The 17405-nt window shown below is 37.1% G+C and overlaps 3 protein-coding genes across 3 annotated transcripts in view; 2 read left to right on the forward strand and 1 right to left on the reverse strand.

The window, feature by feature from the left end:
• The window catches only part of LOC111783049 (probable serine/threonine-protein kinase PBL10), a gene marked incomplete in the record, with an annotated part of 4141 nt that extends 2213 nt beyond the window's left edge, over positions 1-1928 (forward strand). The window contains 5 exon segments of the mRNA XM_023663926.1: positions 29-351; positions 431-566; positions 648-790; positions 921-1044; positions 1147-1928. Of these exon segments, the coding sequence (XP_023519694.1) occupies positions 29-351; positions 431-566; positions 648-790; positions 921-1044; positions 1147-1574 (1154 nt within the window).
• A 2264-nt stretch (positions 1929-4192) lies between these two features.
• LOC111783048 (protein INVOLVED IN DE NOVO 2-like) lies at positions 4193-11406 on the forward strand. Its single transcript, XM_023663925.1, has 8 exons — positions 4193-4395; positions 5863-7188; positions 7285-7874; positions 8028-8209; positions 8670-8738; positions 9411-9698; positions 9852-10064; positions 10976-11406. Exons 2-8 carry the CDS (start codon positions 5870-5872, stop codon positions 11204-11206), a joined length of 2892 nt encoding a protein of 963 aa, XP_023519693.1. The 5' UTR covers positions 4193-4395; positions 5863-5869; the 3' UTR covers positions 11207-11406.
• A 1774-nt stretch (positions 11407-13180) lies between these two features.
• On the reverse strand, positions 13181-15528 carry LOC111783017 (expansin-A4-like). The gene is made up of 3 exons (XM_023663887.1): positions 15351-15528; positions 14822-15140; positions 13181-13785 (listed from the first exon to the last, which is right to left on the reverse strand). Exons 1-3 carry the CDS (start codon positions 15499-15501, stop codon positions 13476-13478), a joined length of 780 nt encoding a protein of 259 aa, XP_023519655.1. The 5' UTR covers positions 15502-15528; the 3' UTR covers positions 13181-13475.
• Positions 15529-17405: the final 1877 nt, after the last annotated feature.

Raw genomic sequence — 17405 nt, forward strand, 5'->3', positions numbered from 1 at the left:
ATAGATATCTTACGGTTAAGTTATGCAGGAGGAAACTCAAACGGTGTTAGCAGGGAAGCAAATGATCTCTCTAGTTCAAGCAGCAACAGCAAGTTCTCATCAATATCAATTCCTCGGAGTGAGGATGAAATTTTGCAGTCCTCAAATCTAAAGAGCTTTAGTTTTTCGGAACTTAAACTCGCCACGAGGAATTTCCGCCCTGATAGCTTGTTAGGGGAAGGCGGGTTCGGCTCGGTTTTTAAAGGCTGGATCGATGAACATTCGTTTTCAGCTGCCAAGCCAGGATCTGGCATGGTTGTGGCAGTGAAAAGGTTGAATGTAGATGGCCACCAAGGCCACAAGGAGTGGCTAGTAAGTTCATGTTCTTTTCTAAGCTGTAAGCTATATCATGAATCAATCCATTTAAGCTTTAGTTTGTTTATTTCTGTAGGCTGAAGTCAATTTTCTGGGACAACTCCGCCATCCGCATTTAGTGAAGCTGATCGGCTATTGTTTCGAAGATGAACATCGGTTGCTCGTGTATGAGTTTCTTCCCCGAGGCAGTTTGGAGAATCATTTGTTTAAACGTAAGTTCTTCGTCGCGTTCATTGATTAAACGAAGATGCTCGATTGTTTTATTCATTATTGCAGAGCGTTTACTCTCTCAGGAGGGCTGTATTTTCAACCGCTTTCTTGGAGCCTTCGTTTGAAAATCGCGCTCGGTGCTGCGAAGGGACTGGCTTTCCTTCACAATGATGAAAACAAAGTGATCTACCGTGATTTCAAGACATCGAACATACTCCTCGACACGGTCAGTCGTTGTTTCAGTGTAGCAGAATTTCAGTTTTTTGATGTCTTTATGAAGAGTCTGTGTAACAGTTCAAGCTCACCGCTAGTAGATATGTGAGATCTCACCTGTCCATTCTATGATGTTGTTACAGAACTATAATGCGAAGCTCTCTGATTTCGGGCTGGCCAAGGATGGTCCTACGGGCGACAAAAGCCATGTCTCGACTCGAGTTATGGGGACGTATGGATATGCAGCCCCCGAGTATCTAGCCACAGGTATTAATCAGCTAATGATTGCATTGATTGCTTGTTCTAAAGAGGAGAACGAATCATTTCTAGATCTCTTGTGTTGATCGCTTATTTCATCTCACTGTTTAGGTCATCTTAGTGCAAAGAGTGATCTGTATAGTTTTGGCGTTGTTTTATTGGAGATGTTATCTGGTCGAAGAGCTATCGACAAAAACCGACCACCGGGAGAACAGAATTTGGTCGAGTGGGCGAAACCATTACTTGCTAATAAACGCAAGACCTATCGGTTGCTTGACACTCGCATCGAACGGAATTACTCCATGGAATCAGCTTTTCGAGTAGCAATTCTTGCATCACGTTGCCTATCTGCCGAACCGAAGTTCAGGCCGAGTATGGACGAAATTGTTACGACGTTGAACGATCTCCAGGATTCCAAAGGAACTGGAGCTACTGGGAGTAGAAGGTCCAGGAGCTGCAAGCAAAACACAGAGAAGGGCAATGCACACAAGGAAGTCACTGCTTATCCTAGACCATCAGCATCACCTCTCTTTACGTAAGTTCGGGTCTCCGAAAGCATATCGAAAACCCGTCGAGGTGATCGGAAACGGAGGATGGAAGAATCCGAGGTTTTATACATCCTCGAGCGATTGTATAGTGTTCTTATTTCCACTAATGCATAATTACATTGCTGCTGTGATGGGTATAGCTATATTGTGCTTCAGTTTTGTAATGTTTTTCTTCATATTTTTGTTCAGATTTGTGTCTGGTAAGATCTGTGTTATTGAGTCTGTTTGTTATGCTCTCGTCTTTATCATGAGTTACAATATGCGTCGGGTCGGGTTAGTATCTCATTTTACTCCCGACAAAGAAAGATTGAGAAATCGTCAAAGATGAGTTCTTTGTTAGCAAAACGAAGGGTTAAATGGCACAAATGATTCAATTTCTATTGCTTGGTTGATCTCGATGACAACACCTTTTCCTTCTCTTCTCTGTGAGGTCCCACGTTGGTTGGAGAGAAGAACGAAACATTCCTTATAAGGGTGTGGATAACTATCCTTAGCTAACGTGTTTTAAAAACTTTGAGGAGAAACTCAAAAGGGAAAGCCTAAATTGGACAATATCTCCTAGCGATGGGCTAGAGCTGTTACAAATGGTATCAAAGCCAAACACCGAGTGGTGTGCTAGTGAGGACGCTGGGTGTCACAGTCCTACATTTTTTATCGTGCGGCGTCATGATCGTGACACGCTCACGACTAGCCTTAAGGGGAATTAAGCCCCATATATATTTTTCGCCCCGGCCTTGTGGCTTCGTCGGACCGTAGGCGAGGTTTGTCTTCGCCAATCAAACATCACTTGTGTGGAATCCAAGCTTGTTCAACCACGCGCGTGCATGTTCAATCGTCTGCGACACATCCGACTTGCCTCTACACTAGGCCAAGTCATTCGGCTCGACCTTGGCTCTAGTCAGGTCAAGGTCTCTCAATGCAACGTTGCATCTCATATTGCCATCTCGATCTCCATCGACAAGGTCCATATGTCTTGACGTCATCCCTAGAATTCTCTTAGTTTCGAAAATCTTTGCTAAATAATATATTTGCATATTTAATATATGAGATATTACACCTTATATAAATTATATTTAAATATTATGATATATCATAATATATATTTAACTAATTTAAATCTCATTCAAATTTCAAATATATTTTTATTTAATGTATATTAATTAATTTAATATTTAATTCTATCAAATACCATAAATATATTTTTTCGTTTTAATATATCTAATATATTAAATATTAATTTGAATCCATCAAATTAAATATATTTTCTCTTCTATATTTAATATATCTAATATATTAAATATCAATTTGAACCCTTCAAATTTTCTTTCAAATAAATTGAAACTTTTAAGTTAATATGAGCTAGCAGTGAACCTTATGGACCTATAAATTATAAATAAAATTAATTAATTAGAGATTTTAATTATTTAAATGTCTCGTACTGTTCTTCAAAAACCCATTTTAAAGAGAGCTGCTCGAGACACTCATCTCGACATGCTCACCCACACTGTAACACACGTATGTCCGACAGGGTAGCTCACTTAGGCCACAGGGCCCAGGGGTGGTGGATAGCTAACAGCATGGTAACATTTTGAGCTATTTTCAATCCGACGTAAACATGATTTTAGTGAATGGTCATACGCTGTCGTGCATTGTCTGTCCGATGTCCGATTAACATCAAACTTGGCGAGCATTCATATTTCATATGGACGAACTTAACTTCCGAACCGCATGCTCAAATTCCTTCCGAAACCTCGACTTTTGAGGTTAAGACCCGGGGCCCTACCTAGCCCTTCAACAAGCCTATCTTTGCCCTTCATGTCTGATGTCTCAACTTGTCTTCAATGTTCACTTCACGTGGTAGTGTGTTGGATGATGCATCGTCCTCCTCGATCGCATCATGGAACTCTTCTATATTGGCCCGCATGTGGCTGGATGGACATCTCTTGAGGGACGCCGCTTTGCTTGTTATGTTGAGGGTCACAACCTATTCTCTGCAGAGTATGGTTGTGACATTCTCCCCATTTAACTTATTCAACGTCCTTGATGACTTACTTGGGACACAATCGTATTGCAGATTGTGAGACTGGGCTTATAGGGGTGGATTGTGAGATCCTTACCTCGATTGGACAGACAGGACACTATACCCTCAGGAGGGATGGACTATGAGATCCACATCAGTTCGAGAAGAGAACAAAACATTGTTACAAAGCCACACCCAGCATGAAATGAAAAGTCAAAGAATACAATATCTACTGGGTGAATTTGACTTTATATCTTTACTCGGGAGGAGAATATGTTTTATAAACTAAAACAATCGATAAATTTTCGATTACTTTCAATATTATTTTAGTATATAAATATATAAGATATTATTATTAGGAGTTAAAAAAAAATGAAAATAGAAAGAAATTAAAAAAAAAAAAAAAACACACGTGACTTGTTTGACCATATCAAATTTATTTTTATTTTATAATTTATAAATATATACTTTTAATGAATGAATTAAAAATTAAGAATTTAAAATAATAAAGATTTGATTGTGGCACGTGGCTGAGCCGGTAACAGGTCAAGGGACCATGGTCTGCCAGAATCAGAGAGCCTTCCTGCCTTCTTCACAAGAAAACCCTCCTCCTCCAACCGTCTCTCTACCTCTCTCTCCTCTCCTCATAATAAAGCAGAATTTTCTTCACAGTGCTTGCCTCCGCCATCTGAACACCTGAGAATCGCCGGAAATTCTCTGTTGTTACCATCATTGTTCTCTTTCCGTCGACTCCTCTCCTCATTTTGTCTGCGTCTCTTTCGACGCTCCACGGTATGACACATGCTGTACTATGCTGTACTCACCAAAATCATAGATGCACGTGCAATTTGAATGTAGATTGTAGAGCTTATTTATCCTTTGACGGCTCTCTGTTTTGTGTAGTCGTTCTGTTTTTGTTGATTGGAATATTAGTGAACGGCGGTAGAAGGATGCTTGGAGTTCATGTCGTTTCTTTTCTTATTTTTGCCACATATCGGTGTTTTTATGACTTAAAGAGCATAGGATTGTAGATTTTTCGTTGTGCTCTATTCATCGATGGCCTTGTGTTAGTGTTGATTCTCTGTTTTGCTGTTCGAATGTGTGCGAATGGAACTTGGGACGTGTATTTATTTTAATATCTTCCATGTCCATATGTTTGTAATTTTTTTTTTTTTTTTTTTTTTCCTGTTTTAAAGAGATTTTCAAGTCCAAATTAAGTGTGGATCCTGCCACTTTCTTTTATCTGCAGTTGCAATTACATGAATTTTGCAAGATGAATTGAAGGAACCAAATAATTTTTCGTTGTGATTTGGAGTGGGATCACATAAAGTATTTCTATGGAGAACTTGAATTTGTTTACTTGTTGTCTCGCACCTTCAAAGCCTCCATTTTCCTTTGAGGCTTAAGAAAAGTGTTTGACTNTTTTTCTATGGAGAACTTGAATTTGTTTACTTGTTATCTCGCACCATCAAGCCTCCATTTTCCTTTGAGGCTTAAGAAAAGTGTTTGACTCAAGGTTAGTTGAGTTAAGAAGTCAGCCAGCATAGGTTGACCTACAGCTTGGCCAATGTAAATGATAAGGGCTTAAAAGGATGATTTCAAGCCACTTTCCTAGGATTTAAGGCCCTAGGAGTTTTCTTGACAACCAAAAGGCTAGATCAAACTCTAGTTGATATAAAAAAAACATGGAGTTAAGAAGTCAACTCCTACATTTTTATGTGGATTCGCTTATCCCATGATATGGGTTTCTAATTGATAACTTTACTTTACTTTCAAATTGATTGTTATTTTACCAGATGAAATTAAGNTTCCTAGGATTTAAGGCCCTAGGAGTTTTCTTGACAACCAAAAGGCTAGATCAAACTCTAGTTGATATAAAAAAACATGGAGTTAAGAAGTCAACTCCTACATTTTTATGTGGATTAGCTTATCCCATGATATGGGTTTCTAATTGGTAACTTTAGTTTACTTTCAAATTGATTGTTATTTTACCAGATGAAATTAAGCTCGTGTTTCCTTATAGTTTTTGGTTATCCTGTAAATCTAATCTTGCAACTTCTTGAGTTCTCAATCTTTTTTGCTCACAGTATTTGACTACCATTATTGTGGCTTACCAGTTATCTAGACTAACCTTATGTGATTTTCTAGGTTCAAGATGTCTGTNAACTTCTTGAGTTCTCAATCTTTTTTGCTCACAGTATTTGACTACCGTTATTGTGGCTTACCAGTTACCTAGACTAACCTTATGTGATTTTCTAGGTTCAAGATGTCTGTTGGCTCTAAAAAAGAATCTGAGACTGATAGTTTGAAGAAGTATCAAGACTTCTATTATGCGGATCTGAAGCAAGGTCTCATAAGAATTAAAGCTTCTGGTTCTATGTATAGATGTCCATTCTGCCATGGGAGGAGTGGAAAGGAGGACTTCCAATTTAAGGAGCTTCTCCGACATGCTTCTGGTGCAGGGAGAAGCTCACAGAGCTGGACCATAAAGGAAAGGGCAAAACACTTGGCTTTGGAGAGGTATATGAATAAGTATTTTTGTCTTGAAGATCAACCTCAGCCTGTCCGCAAGGAGCAGCGTGATGACCGTGGTCAGCCTCAACCTGTCCACAAAGGGCAGTGTTATGATCGTGATCAATCTCAAGCTATCTGCAAGGAGCAGCGTTATGATTGTGATCGACCTCAAACTGTCTGCAAGGAGAAACGCTATGATTGCAAACAACCTCAACTTGTCCACAAGGAGCAGCATTATGATCGTGATCGACCTCAATCTGTCTTCAAGGAGCAGAATTACGATTGTGATCGACCTCAATCTGACTGCAAGCAGCAGCATTACGATCATGATCAACCTCAATCTGTTCACAAGGAGGAGGGCTATGATCGTGATCAACCTCAACCTGTTCACAAGGAGCAGTATTATGATCGTGACCAACCTCAGCCAAAGGATCAACCTCAACTTGTACACAAGGAGCAGCATTATGATTGTGATCGACCTCAATCTGTCCGCAAGGAGCAGCATTACAATCGTGATCGACCTCAATTTTTTCGCAAGGAGGAGGTTTATGATCATGATCAACCTCAACCTGTTCACAAGGAGCAGTATTATGATCGTGATCAACCTCAACTGAAGGGTCAACTCGAAGTTCGGAACCACTTTCTTCCAGAGGATCAACCTCAAGTTGTCCAAAAGGAGCAGCATTATGATCGTGATCGACCTCAATCTGTTCGCAAGGAGGAGAGTCATGATCATGATCAACCTCAACCTATTCACAAAGAGCAGTATTATGATCGTGATCAACCTCAACCGAAGGATCAACTCGAAGTTCGCAACCACTTTCTTCCAGAGGATCAACCTCAAGTTGTCCAAAAGGAGCAGCATTATGATCGTGATCGACCTCAATCTGTCCGCAAGGTGCAGCATTACGATCGTGATCGACCTCAATTTGTTCACAAGGAGGAGCGTTATGATCATGATCAACCTCAACCTGTTCACAAGGACCAGTATTATGATCGTGATCAACCTCAACCGAAGGATCAACTCAAAGTTCGAAACCCCTTTCTTCCAGAGGATCAACCTCAACCTATCCGCAAAGAGCAGTGTTATGATCGTGATCAGTTGTTTGTCTGGCCTTGGATGACTATTGTAGCAAACATACAAACTGAGATACATGCTGGACGACNCTGCAAGGAGCAGTGTTATGATCGTGATCAGTTGTTTGTCTGGCCTTGGATGGCTATTGTAGCAAACATACAAACTGAGATACATGCTGGACGACGTGTTGGGGAAAGTGGTTCCAAACTTAGAGATGAATTTATGAGACAAGGTTTTAACCCTTTGAAGGTTCATCCTCTGTGGAACCGCTTTGGTCATTCTGGATATGCAGTTGTAGAGTTTAACAAGGATTGGGATGGTTTTAGAAATGCCTTAATGTTTGAAAATAGCTTTGAAGTTGACCATCAGGGGAAGAAGGACTATAATGTTTCAAGAGACCGGGGAAAGAAATTGTATGGTTGGGTGGCAAGGGATGATGACTACAACTCGAAAAGCGTATTTGGGGATTATCTGCGGAAGAATGGGGACTTGAAAACTGTATCGGGTAAAGAGGCTGAGGATAACAGTAAAGCATTAAGGCTTGTCTCAAACTTGACCAATACACTGGAAAATAAAAATCTACATCTTAAGGAGATCACTCACAAAGTTCTAGAGACTAATGCATCCTTAAATAATATGATGGAACAGATGGACGAAACGGTTAAAATTTACAATGACAGTAAGATTGCATTTTCTTAGTATCTTTCCATATTATGCGCACAAAGATTGGCTTCTTGGTCATTCTATCTTTCCATAGCTTACTTTCTCTTTATTTCACCTCTCNTCATTCTATCTTTCCATAGCTTACTTTCTCTTTATTTCACCTCTCTAGACATTAGAAGAATGCAGCAGGATGCACGGGATCATTTAGAACATATTGTCTCGGAACATGAAAAGGTTAAACTACAATTAAAAGATCAGAAGAAGGAACTTCAGCAACGTGAGCATCAACTGCTTGATCGTGAGGCTCAAAATGATAATGAGAGAAGAAAGTTGTATCAGGAGAAGAAAATGGTACTTATACTTCTGCCTTGTTTCATCTCGAGAAGTTTTTAAATTATTATTTTTGGCGTCCTCGAGTTCTAGAGCTTTTACCCTTCAAAGATGTGTTTCTTGTAGGAGAATCTACAACATGGACTCATAAGAACAGGCTGTAAATTTGAAATTTTGCTTGATGTTTGAAGCTTGCTACCATTTTATAATTTTTAATTCAACAGACTTGAATCCAATATTGCTCGCTTTCCATATTGCGCTACATCAGGCTTCTAGCTGTATAAGTTTCTACCAAGTACCTTATCTTAAAGAAAGCACAGTGTATCCTCTTTTGTGTTTTGCCATTCTGGAGTATTTAAATTACGTCTCTAGTAATTGATCCCTTTGTAGACTAGATACTCCTGTTGAGAGTCTAAAGAATATGTCTTCTTGACGGGGAAAAAAGGGTTTTAATTTTCTAATGTGAGCTTTTTTTTGTCAGAATGAAAGGGCCACTTTGGAGCAAAAGAAGGCAGAAGATGAAGTCTTGCTTCTAGCAGGGGAACAACAAGTGTGCATCATATTTATTATTTCTTATGGTCTTTCTTTGCCTCCATCATGGCTATGGTTGTGCATATTCATCTATTTTGTTTTGATTCTTTTTCCCAAGTAAATGTCATTCAAGTTCGTTGTATTTTTTTCAATCATTATTGCCTGTTAGTTCTATACTTATTCTTCCGCATATAACTTGGATTTTCATATTTTAAGAAGATACATGTGCGTGTATATACAATGATTTAGACCCTTCTCAACCTTCTTATCTCTTTAGTTTCATTCAGGTTTGAAAATCTTCAATTGGAAGAACAATTTGGTCCAAGGATCTCAGTAGTTACTTTTCGTGCAAATTTTGTTTTTTCGCATGCTGAATCTGGCTAGCCTGGATTGGTTCTGCTCATTTCATATGTTTTGAAGCTTTCCATATAAGATTTAGGTTCTTTCTTATTTGGTTTCAGTTGGTAAAATATTAATATTGTTAAAGAGAAAAATCTTCAGATTTAAATTTTTGTTTTTTGTTTTTATTGTTTTTTACCAAATGTTATATGATTGGTTGGTTATTTTGTGAGATCGGTAGAGGCCTAAGCGTGCTGGAACACTCATAGATATAAATAACATGCTTTCTTGTGTGGTAATTAAGATTAATTTGTGATGAATTGGGTGTTCATAATTTTACTTCTTATTGCAGAAAGAGAAGGAAAAGCTTCACAAAAAGATCATAGAGCTGGAACAGAAGCTTGATGCAAGACAAGCATTAGAGTTGGAAATTGAGAGGCTGAAGGGCTCGTTAGAAGTAATGAAACATATGGGTGAGGATGGAGATGATGATGCCAAGAAAAAAATGGACCAGATTCAACAAGATTTGAATGAGAAGGAAGAAGAATTTGAATACTTTCAAAACATCAATCAAAATCTCATCATCAAAGAGCGTAGAACCAATGATGAAGTTCAAGATGCGCGCAAAGAATTGATTCATGTATTTACCTGAAATTTTGAATTTTCCTATTCATCTCTTATTTGTTCCTAGTGAAATACATTGACTTTAAAAAGGTCTAGTTACATTGGCAATATCGAAGCTGACTTTTGGATAATGCCTTCATCCCTTGTAATTTAATTCCTTCACTCACAGGTGTATGGCGGTTCGTCGACCAGAGCCTTTATTGGTGTCAAGAGAATGGGGGATCTTGACAGCAAACCATTCTGCACAGCCATAAAGTTGAAGTATGCCAAGGAAGAAGCAGATGAGAAAGCAGTAGAGTTGTGCTCAGAATGGGAGGACAAGCTTCGTGACCCTAGCTGGCATCCCTTCAGGATTATAGAGGACGATGGAGGACAAGCTAAGGTATGCATTTAAACGTTTGCGTTTATTCCCTGTTGTGGTTTTTCCTTTCGGCGTGTTCTGATGATTGGGTTTTAAGAGGGTCAGTCACCCGTCGACATATATTCAAACGGGATGGAATTTGAAAATGAAACATTCAAACCCCTGCAACATGCAACAGTTCAATATTGTTTTCTTTGAGTTTTTTTTTTCGGGATTTTCTTCAAGATTTTTAAAACGTGTCTGTTAGAGAGAAGTTCTTACACCCTTATAAAGAATGTTTTGTTCCTCTCTCCAACCGATGTGGGATCTCACAATCCACCCCCCTTCAAAGCCCAACGTCCTCGCTAGCACTCATTCCTCTCTCCAATCAATGTGAGATCTCACAATACACCCCCCTTTGGAGCCCATTGTCTTCACTAGCACACCGCCCAACATCCACCTCTTTCTAGGCCCAGCGTCCTCGCTGGCACACTGTCCGATGTCTGGCTCTGATACCATTTGTAATGGCCCTATCCCACCACTAGCAGATATTGTTCTATTTGGGTTTTCCGTTTTCGGACTTCTTATCAAGGTTTTTAAAACGTGTCTACTAAAGAGAGTTTTTCACACCCTTATAAAGAATGGTTCATTCCCTTATTTAACCGACATGAGATCTCACAATAACAATTTTTATCTTTGTTCGATAACAGTTTCCCACCTTATAACTTTTCCCTTCAGTGTATTCTGATATTGGGAAAACTATTTAATGAGATAGTCTATGACTAATGTTGTTTTTGCATTTTGGACACATGTAAAAGAAACTGAAAAAAAGTTGCATATCTTCCTGTTTTCCTGATATTGGGTTTTAGTAGGGGACATATTTTGAAGTGAAAGGAGTGGATTTGCCTTTGCTTCATGTTATGATTCTCAAACAACCATGGATGTGTGTTCAGGAAATTATTGATGAAAATGATGAGATGTTGAAGAATTTGAGGAATGAGTATGGAGATGAAGTTTACAAGGCCGTTGTTACAGCCTTGATGGAAATGAACGAATATAACCCAAGTGGTAGATATACAGTTTTGGAGCTGTGGAACTTTAAAGAGGGAAGAAAAGCGACATTAAAGGAAGGAGCAGCTCATATATTGAAGCAATGGAAACTGCACAAAAGAAGGAAAAGCTGAAGGCAAGCGCTCCAGATTTCCATATTGGTAAGTTTTCCTGTCTAATTACTTTTAATGGAGAACTATTAGAAGGAAATGATTTTTTCTTCCCTTTGATTTTTGTTAATACAATAAATGTGAGGTAGAGATTTAAACTCGTAACCTTAAAAATAAATAAATAAATAGATGCCTAAACTATTGAACTAGGTTCGAGTTTGATTGTATTTCTTTTTCATTTGAACTTAGTCATCAATTTTCAATATTAGCAACCTTGCCTTCTCAAATTTTTGAATTGCTTAGAAGCGGAGATTAAGTTACATCTTACTTGTAGTTGGCCTTTGGAAGCACACATCTTCCGCTTCTAAGTGGCATTGAACCGAGGTTGTCTCTCTTATCATGAGGATCTCCAGTAAGATTGGAGTATACAATTCTTCCTCGCTTCAGTTCTATTTGAAACCATTCTAGCAATGAAAACCCTCATACTGTAAGGCTCCACCCGTCCTTCCCTTCTCCTTTTACTTGCCAAACGGTTTCTAGTATGCCTATACAATCAAACAATCAAATTGAAGTAGCAAGTCTAAACCAACTCTATTGGAAAGATAAGTTTTAGTCTTTTAATGTATCTAGATCAAACGAAGTGGAAGAGAATTATACCTTACTAAGTTGTTCCACTATGAGTAGATATATCCCCTAAAATTTAGATTGAAAATTGCCATCCAATATAAAAGCTCAAAATAGCTTGGGTTGGTATCCAAAGCCCTTCTTTTGAGAATCCAAAGGCCCTTCATTCTTTCCCCAAACAGAAGTAAAATTTGTTGTGGTTGCTGGCTTGATGTGACATTCATGTGATTGAATTAAAAGGCTAAATTAATTTGTCACTCTACCTATGTATAACTATTTCAAACCTATGCCTAAATTTTCATGCCATTCAAACAAAAACAATATAGTTACTGCTAATTACCATCCGTGTTTGTAGGTTGGGTCGGGTCGAGTTTGGACACTTTTTAGACATAGCCCGTAAATTCTTTTACCTAATCTAAACCATTCGTAAACTTTTTATTTATTTGTATCCAACCAAATCCAATAGGTTCATAATTCAACTCAAATGGTACATGTTGGGTCATCATATTTGCATTCTTTTTTTTAATACTTATTTAGTAATAACATTAGGGTTTATATTTATTTAGAATTTTATAGGCTATTTCTTGCTTCTTTTTCTTTTTTATATTAGCATAGCTAATTAAAGAACTTGGGATTCCAATTCCTTCACTTTCAATTACCATTGTTAATAAAAATGATAGGGACAACTAATTATTGAGTATTAACATTATATCATAAATAATGTTACCTTTTAATCAATGAGTGGTTTCAATAAATAATGTCAACTTTTTTGTGCTTTTAAGGCATTTCTAGCCAACAAAGTTGCATTCTTTATATGCTATATAATATTAAAAAAAAAAAAAAAAAAAAAAAAAAAAAAAAAAAAAAAAAAAAAAANTCGAATTGACTTCGGAGTAATTGTTTTACTCTCTAATAAAGAATTAAAAAAAATATCAAACTCGGTCACCCAGACTATCCACCCAATCACCTTAGTACTTGATATAATGATTAAAAAAAATAGTGATTAGAGATGTTCAAATGACCGAACCTGACACTCACACTGTTATGTTTAATTTTTTTTTTTTTTTCCACTTTGGGTTGGGTTGAATTTTTGGAAAATCAAAAATTTGGGTTGGTTTGCCCTTTGACATTTTGACCCATAACCCAAAAAAATAGGGTTACAAACCAACCCTACTTTTTTAAATTATATGAAAATTAAGAATATTTGATATTTGTAACCGATTGGTACTTCAGTTTTATAAAATTTTAGTTATTAATATATAATATAATTTTTTTTAAAAGTATTTAAAATACAACCGAGTAATTAGGCTCTATCTAATCGATTGAGTTGAGTTGAATTATGAACTTTATTCAGATTGTTCGAGTCAAATCTAATTAACTCAAAATTTGATATCCCTTTGATGGGCTTAAATTAGCAATTAATCTAGTATATAAAAAGTAGCTAAAATACATGATTCATTTTGTTGTTAAATAAAAATGCTTGGGAACACATATTAATTATAAAAATAAATATATATTATATCATGTTGGACTGTGGACCACACTTTTGTTCAGCCTCCCCAGCCTTCTTCCACGTCATATATTTACTTCACACTCAAGAATACTCCAATCACCTCACGCCACGTCAAATCCCAACTCTTCACTCTTATTGGTCTGTCCTCTTCTCCTTTCAAACCCTAAAATTCTTGCCGATGAAGGTCTGACCAAATTGCCAATCAGCTGGCGCCACGTTGTACGTGGTGGATGTCCGTCTGTCACTGCCTGTGACTCTAAATGACAGTGCCTGCCCCACCAACACGGCGTTTGACTGCCAGTTTTGACCCCAGTTCCGGCTCATGCTCATCCACCCGGTTCGCGTGCCCTTCACGCTCACCTTCACGATATCCCCTGCACCCGCGACGTTCGTGATTAAAACCAAGTTGAAGTACCTGAACCCGTGGATTGTGTACCGGATCCCCCCTTGCTTCCGACACGACACCCTACGTAATTTAAAAAATTAATTTTATTTTTTTAATATATATATATATAATATATATATATATTTGATAATTGCAAGGGTACCATAAAAATTAGGGTAGCTAAATGGCGAACCCCGATTAAGCTAACTCGTATCCTACGTACACGACTAACTAAATGGACTAGGTGGTGCCATGAAATTCGTGTACTAAGGTTTCGAACTCGTGTAACCACGAACACGAGTTTGAAGCTAAATCAAAATCTACCAGATGGTGCCACGAAATTCGTGTACTAAGGTTTCGAACTCGTGTAACCACGAACACGAGTTTGAAGCTAAATCAAAATCTACCAGATGGTGCCACGAAATTCGTGTATCAGGGTTTCGAACTCACGTAACCACTTACATGAGTTTGTGTGTAAGCAAAATCTACCAGGTGGTGCCATGAAATTCGTGTAACCACATACACCAGTTTGGTTTCTGAACAAAACTTAACCAACTTCACTTCTCTCTTGCCTACGTCGACAACCCCTATAGTATACGATTTTAATCTCGTTCTTTAGGATTCTAGTAATGTACTATAGCTACAACGGGTATCGTTTAGCATGCTAGAAAATTAATTGCCGCTAATACAGGTATCAAAAGTCACACTTAATCTAAAAACCTCCTATAATTGATAATCAGATTCCAATTTCTTAGGTGTATTCACAGGAAGCTACGAACATTGAATTAAGTTCTGATCGTCTATAAGAGAATTATTTACGATCCTACTTTTTTCAATATATTTAGTTATTTATAAAAAAAAAAAAAAAAATTTAAAATTGATAATTTATAAAATTTTAAAGTATGGATTGATATATAAATTAGAAAATCGAGTACGATATTAATCAATTTAGGGTAAATTGTGTGTATGCTACCCGAAATATAGATAATTTACCTATATTTTAAATATAACTAACTACAAATTTTTTTTAAAAATAAAATAAATTAAATTAAAAGAGGGGTAAAATGGTAATTTAAAGGAAAACAGAAATAAAAGGCAGAGGAAGAAAGAGGCTGACCGGCGGTAGGCGACGGGGACGATACCGGCGCGATATTCAGCGATCTTGAGAAACATAGGCATGGCCAAATCGAAATGGGGGCGAGGAGGGTTACACCAGCCGCCATTGTCACTGGGCAGAGCAAAGTTGGGCGGGCAGAAGTTGGTGGCCGTTATGACAATCGACGGGCTACCCGAATGGCACCATCTCGGGTCATTCGCACATTTGATCTCGAAACACGCGCCACAGCTCAGCCCATTGTTGAACAGCGCCGTACTCAGCGCCGCCGTGTTCACCCCGTACCCTTGGCTGTACAAATTCCCATACCCACAAGCCCCACCTGAGTGCACACCGACCCAAGTGAGAATGTTGCTAAAACTAGCACCAAATTTAATCTGAAGTAGAGTCGAATATCTAGATATTTGTCTATAATAAAAAAATTAAATTGACATATATGTTAAATTATAATTTATGATTAAATAGCTTTCCATTCAAAATCAAAACCCAAATCTCAACCCATTTGTTTGTTTGTTTCAATTTTCGAGCCTACCCATTGTGCCGGATGCGTCGGAGCCGCCGTAGAAGGTGGCGTGAGCGGTCTGCCATGGGCCACCGGAGTAGGCGCCGGGAATTCTAGCAGCGGCCGTCCACATTGCTGAGATGAGAGACACAAGGCAGAGGAGGACGGCGGGTTTAGCCATTTTTTTGGTTCAATCTGGAAGAGGCAATGGGAGGAGTACTTAACGGAGGAGGAGGACGGGGAGGTCTTTTTGTGTGAATTTACAATTACACCCCTCATTTAATGTCGAATCTTTTGTGTGTCTGTGTGTGAAAACAGTTCTAGAAACTTTTTGTTTCTTTTTTTTTTCTTTTCTTTTTACCACAAAACATTTTAACTTTTTTTTTTTTTTTTTTTTAAATAACGGTTTTATTGAAAATTTTTCAAAAAAAATTAAGGAGAATGAAACACCGATGTACGAGGGTGTATAAAGCTCAAAGAGGACAATATCTGCTAGCGGTAGACTTGAGCGGTTACAAATGGTGTCAGAACCAGATATCGGGCGATATGCCAGCAAGAAAACTGAGCCCCAAAAGGGTGGTTACGAGGCGGTGTCCCTGTAGGGAAACTGAGCCTCGAAGGGGGTGGATTTGGTAGGGGGGTCTCACATTAATGGGAGAAAGGAACAAGTGCAAGCGAGAATGTAAGATCCCACATCGGTTGGGGAGGATAATGAAACACCCGTATGTGGTTAAAAAACATTGAGGATAAATATTTATCGTTTAAAGGTATAAGATTATCACGAGGACTGTTATCATATTTATCTTATTATTTTAATTTTAATAAGTAATTTAAAAATACACCAATAATATGTTATATATATATAATGTGAAAAAGAAAATAATTTACAATAATATTTGTAAATATGAAATGAAATGGAATCCAGCTATATATGGTCAAGCTTCCACGTTCTCTCTCTTACGTGTCAACGCGCTTTGTCACACAGGGTAACTATTGTTCTTGATCTTTTACCATTTTAACCTTCTTTCTTTTTTCCCCTTTTTACCTATTTTCATCCATATTTTTTTAAGTACAAATTAGTTCACTCAGATTAAAAAAAATATATTTAGATAATTAGTTTTTTTTTTTAATAAAAAGTAAAAAAATCAACTTTAACCCTAAAGTTATTGTAGTTTTTTTTTACCTTAGGTCAATTTCTCCTCACTTATTGATTTAACCTATTTAAACGTAGCTCTAATAATCTAATATTAAATTAAAATGAGATATTAACGATTATGTTAATAAAATCTTTAAACAACTTATTAGATATAGAATCGAGAGTTTTGGACTTATAAAATGTATATTTAAAAGTTTAGGAACGTATTAAATATTTTAAAATATAATGTTGATACATATATACATATAAAATTGAAAAAATCAAGTCGGTTCGAGAGTTGATATTTGACCCGACTAACCTAAAAATAATGTTATAATTTAATCCAATTTTAAATTTTAAATTATTACAAAAAAAAACAGCAAAAAAAAATATTTGACGTTGGTAACCTTTTATTGTTAAAAAAATAATAATAATAAATAAATAAATAAAAAGCTGGGAGCAAAATGGACGGCTGGGATGGAAGGGAATTAGGTGGGGCCGAGGAAGAAGGAGGATAAGAATGGGGCTCACAAGGAAGGTACACAATAAAAGTTGTGTGGCGTTCCACAGAGGATAAAAACCTGTTACCCCAACAGACAATGCAGTAGTTGGGGTTGGGGAATAATTAGAACCAGAAAATCAATTATTTATTTTGCCCTTTTTTTTTTCTTTTTTTTTTCATGGAAATTATCTATTTATTTATTTATCTTTCTAAAACAAAATTTAAATTAAATATCCTTCCTAATTTAAACCGTTTTCTTAAAAGTTTATTTATTTTTATAAATTATACGAAATTTTAAAATAATAATGTAGCTAAGATTTTATTTTCATAAAAGCAATTTAAGAAAATAATTTAGGTATATGACTTTTTGTTCCTCGATATAGCGCAAAACCATTAGAATAAGAAGCAAATTATGTTTGAATGCATTTAATTTAAATTAGCCCTAAAA

This window comes from Cucurbita pepo, chromosome LG20 (genome assembly GCF_002806865.2).
Source record: "Cucurbita pepo subsp. pepo cultivar mu-cu-16 chromosome LG20, ASM280686v2, whole genome shotgun sequence".
NCBI lineage: Eukaryota > Viridiplantae > Streptophyta > Magnoliopsida > Cucurbitales > Cucurbitaceae > Cucurbita > Cucurbita pepo.

Bases quoted from the DNA above. Each gene is read 5' to 3' on its own strand.
- LOC111783048 (XM_023663925.1), top strand. From the start codon at position 5,870: ATGTCTGTTGGCTCTAAAAAAGAATCTGAGACTGATAGTTTGAAGAAG. The intron at 8,210-8,669 runs GTACTTATACTT...TTTTTTTGTCAG, and splicing joins TGTATCAGGAGAAGAAAATG to AATGAAAGGGCCACTTTGGA. The intron at 10,065-10,975 runs GTATGCATTTAA...ATGTGTGTTCAG, and splicing joins ACGATGGAGGACAAGCTAAG to GAAATTATTGATGAAAATGA.
- LOC111783017 (XM_023663887.1), bottom strand. From the start codon at position 15,501: ATGGCTAAACCCGCCGTCCTCCTCTGCCTTGTGTCTCTCATCTCAGCA. The intron at 15,141-15,350 runs GTAGGCTCGAAA...GTGTGCACTCAG, and splicing joins CGACGCATCCGGCACAATGG to GTGGGGCTTGTGGGTATGGG. The intron at 13,786-14,821 runs GTCAGCCTCTTT...TAAATTACGTAG, and splicing joins GTCCCCGTCGCCTACCGCCG to GGTGTCGTGTCGGAAGCAAG.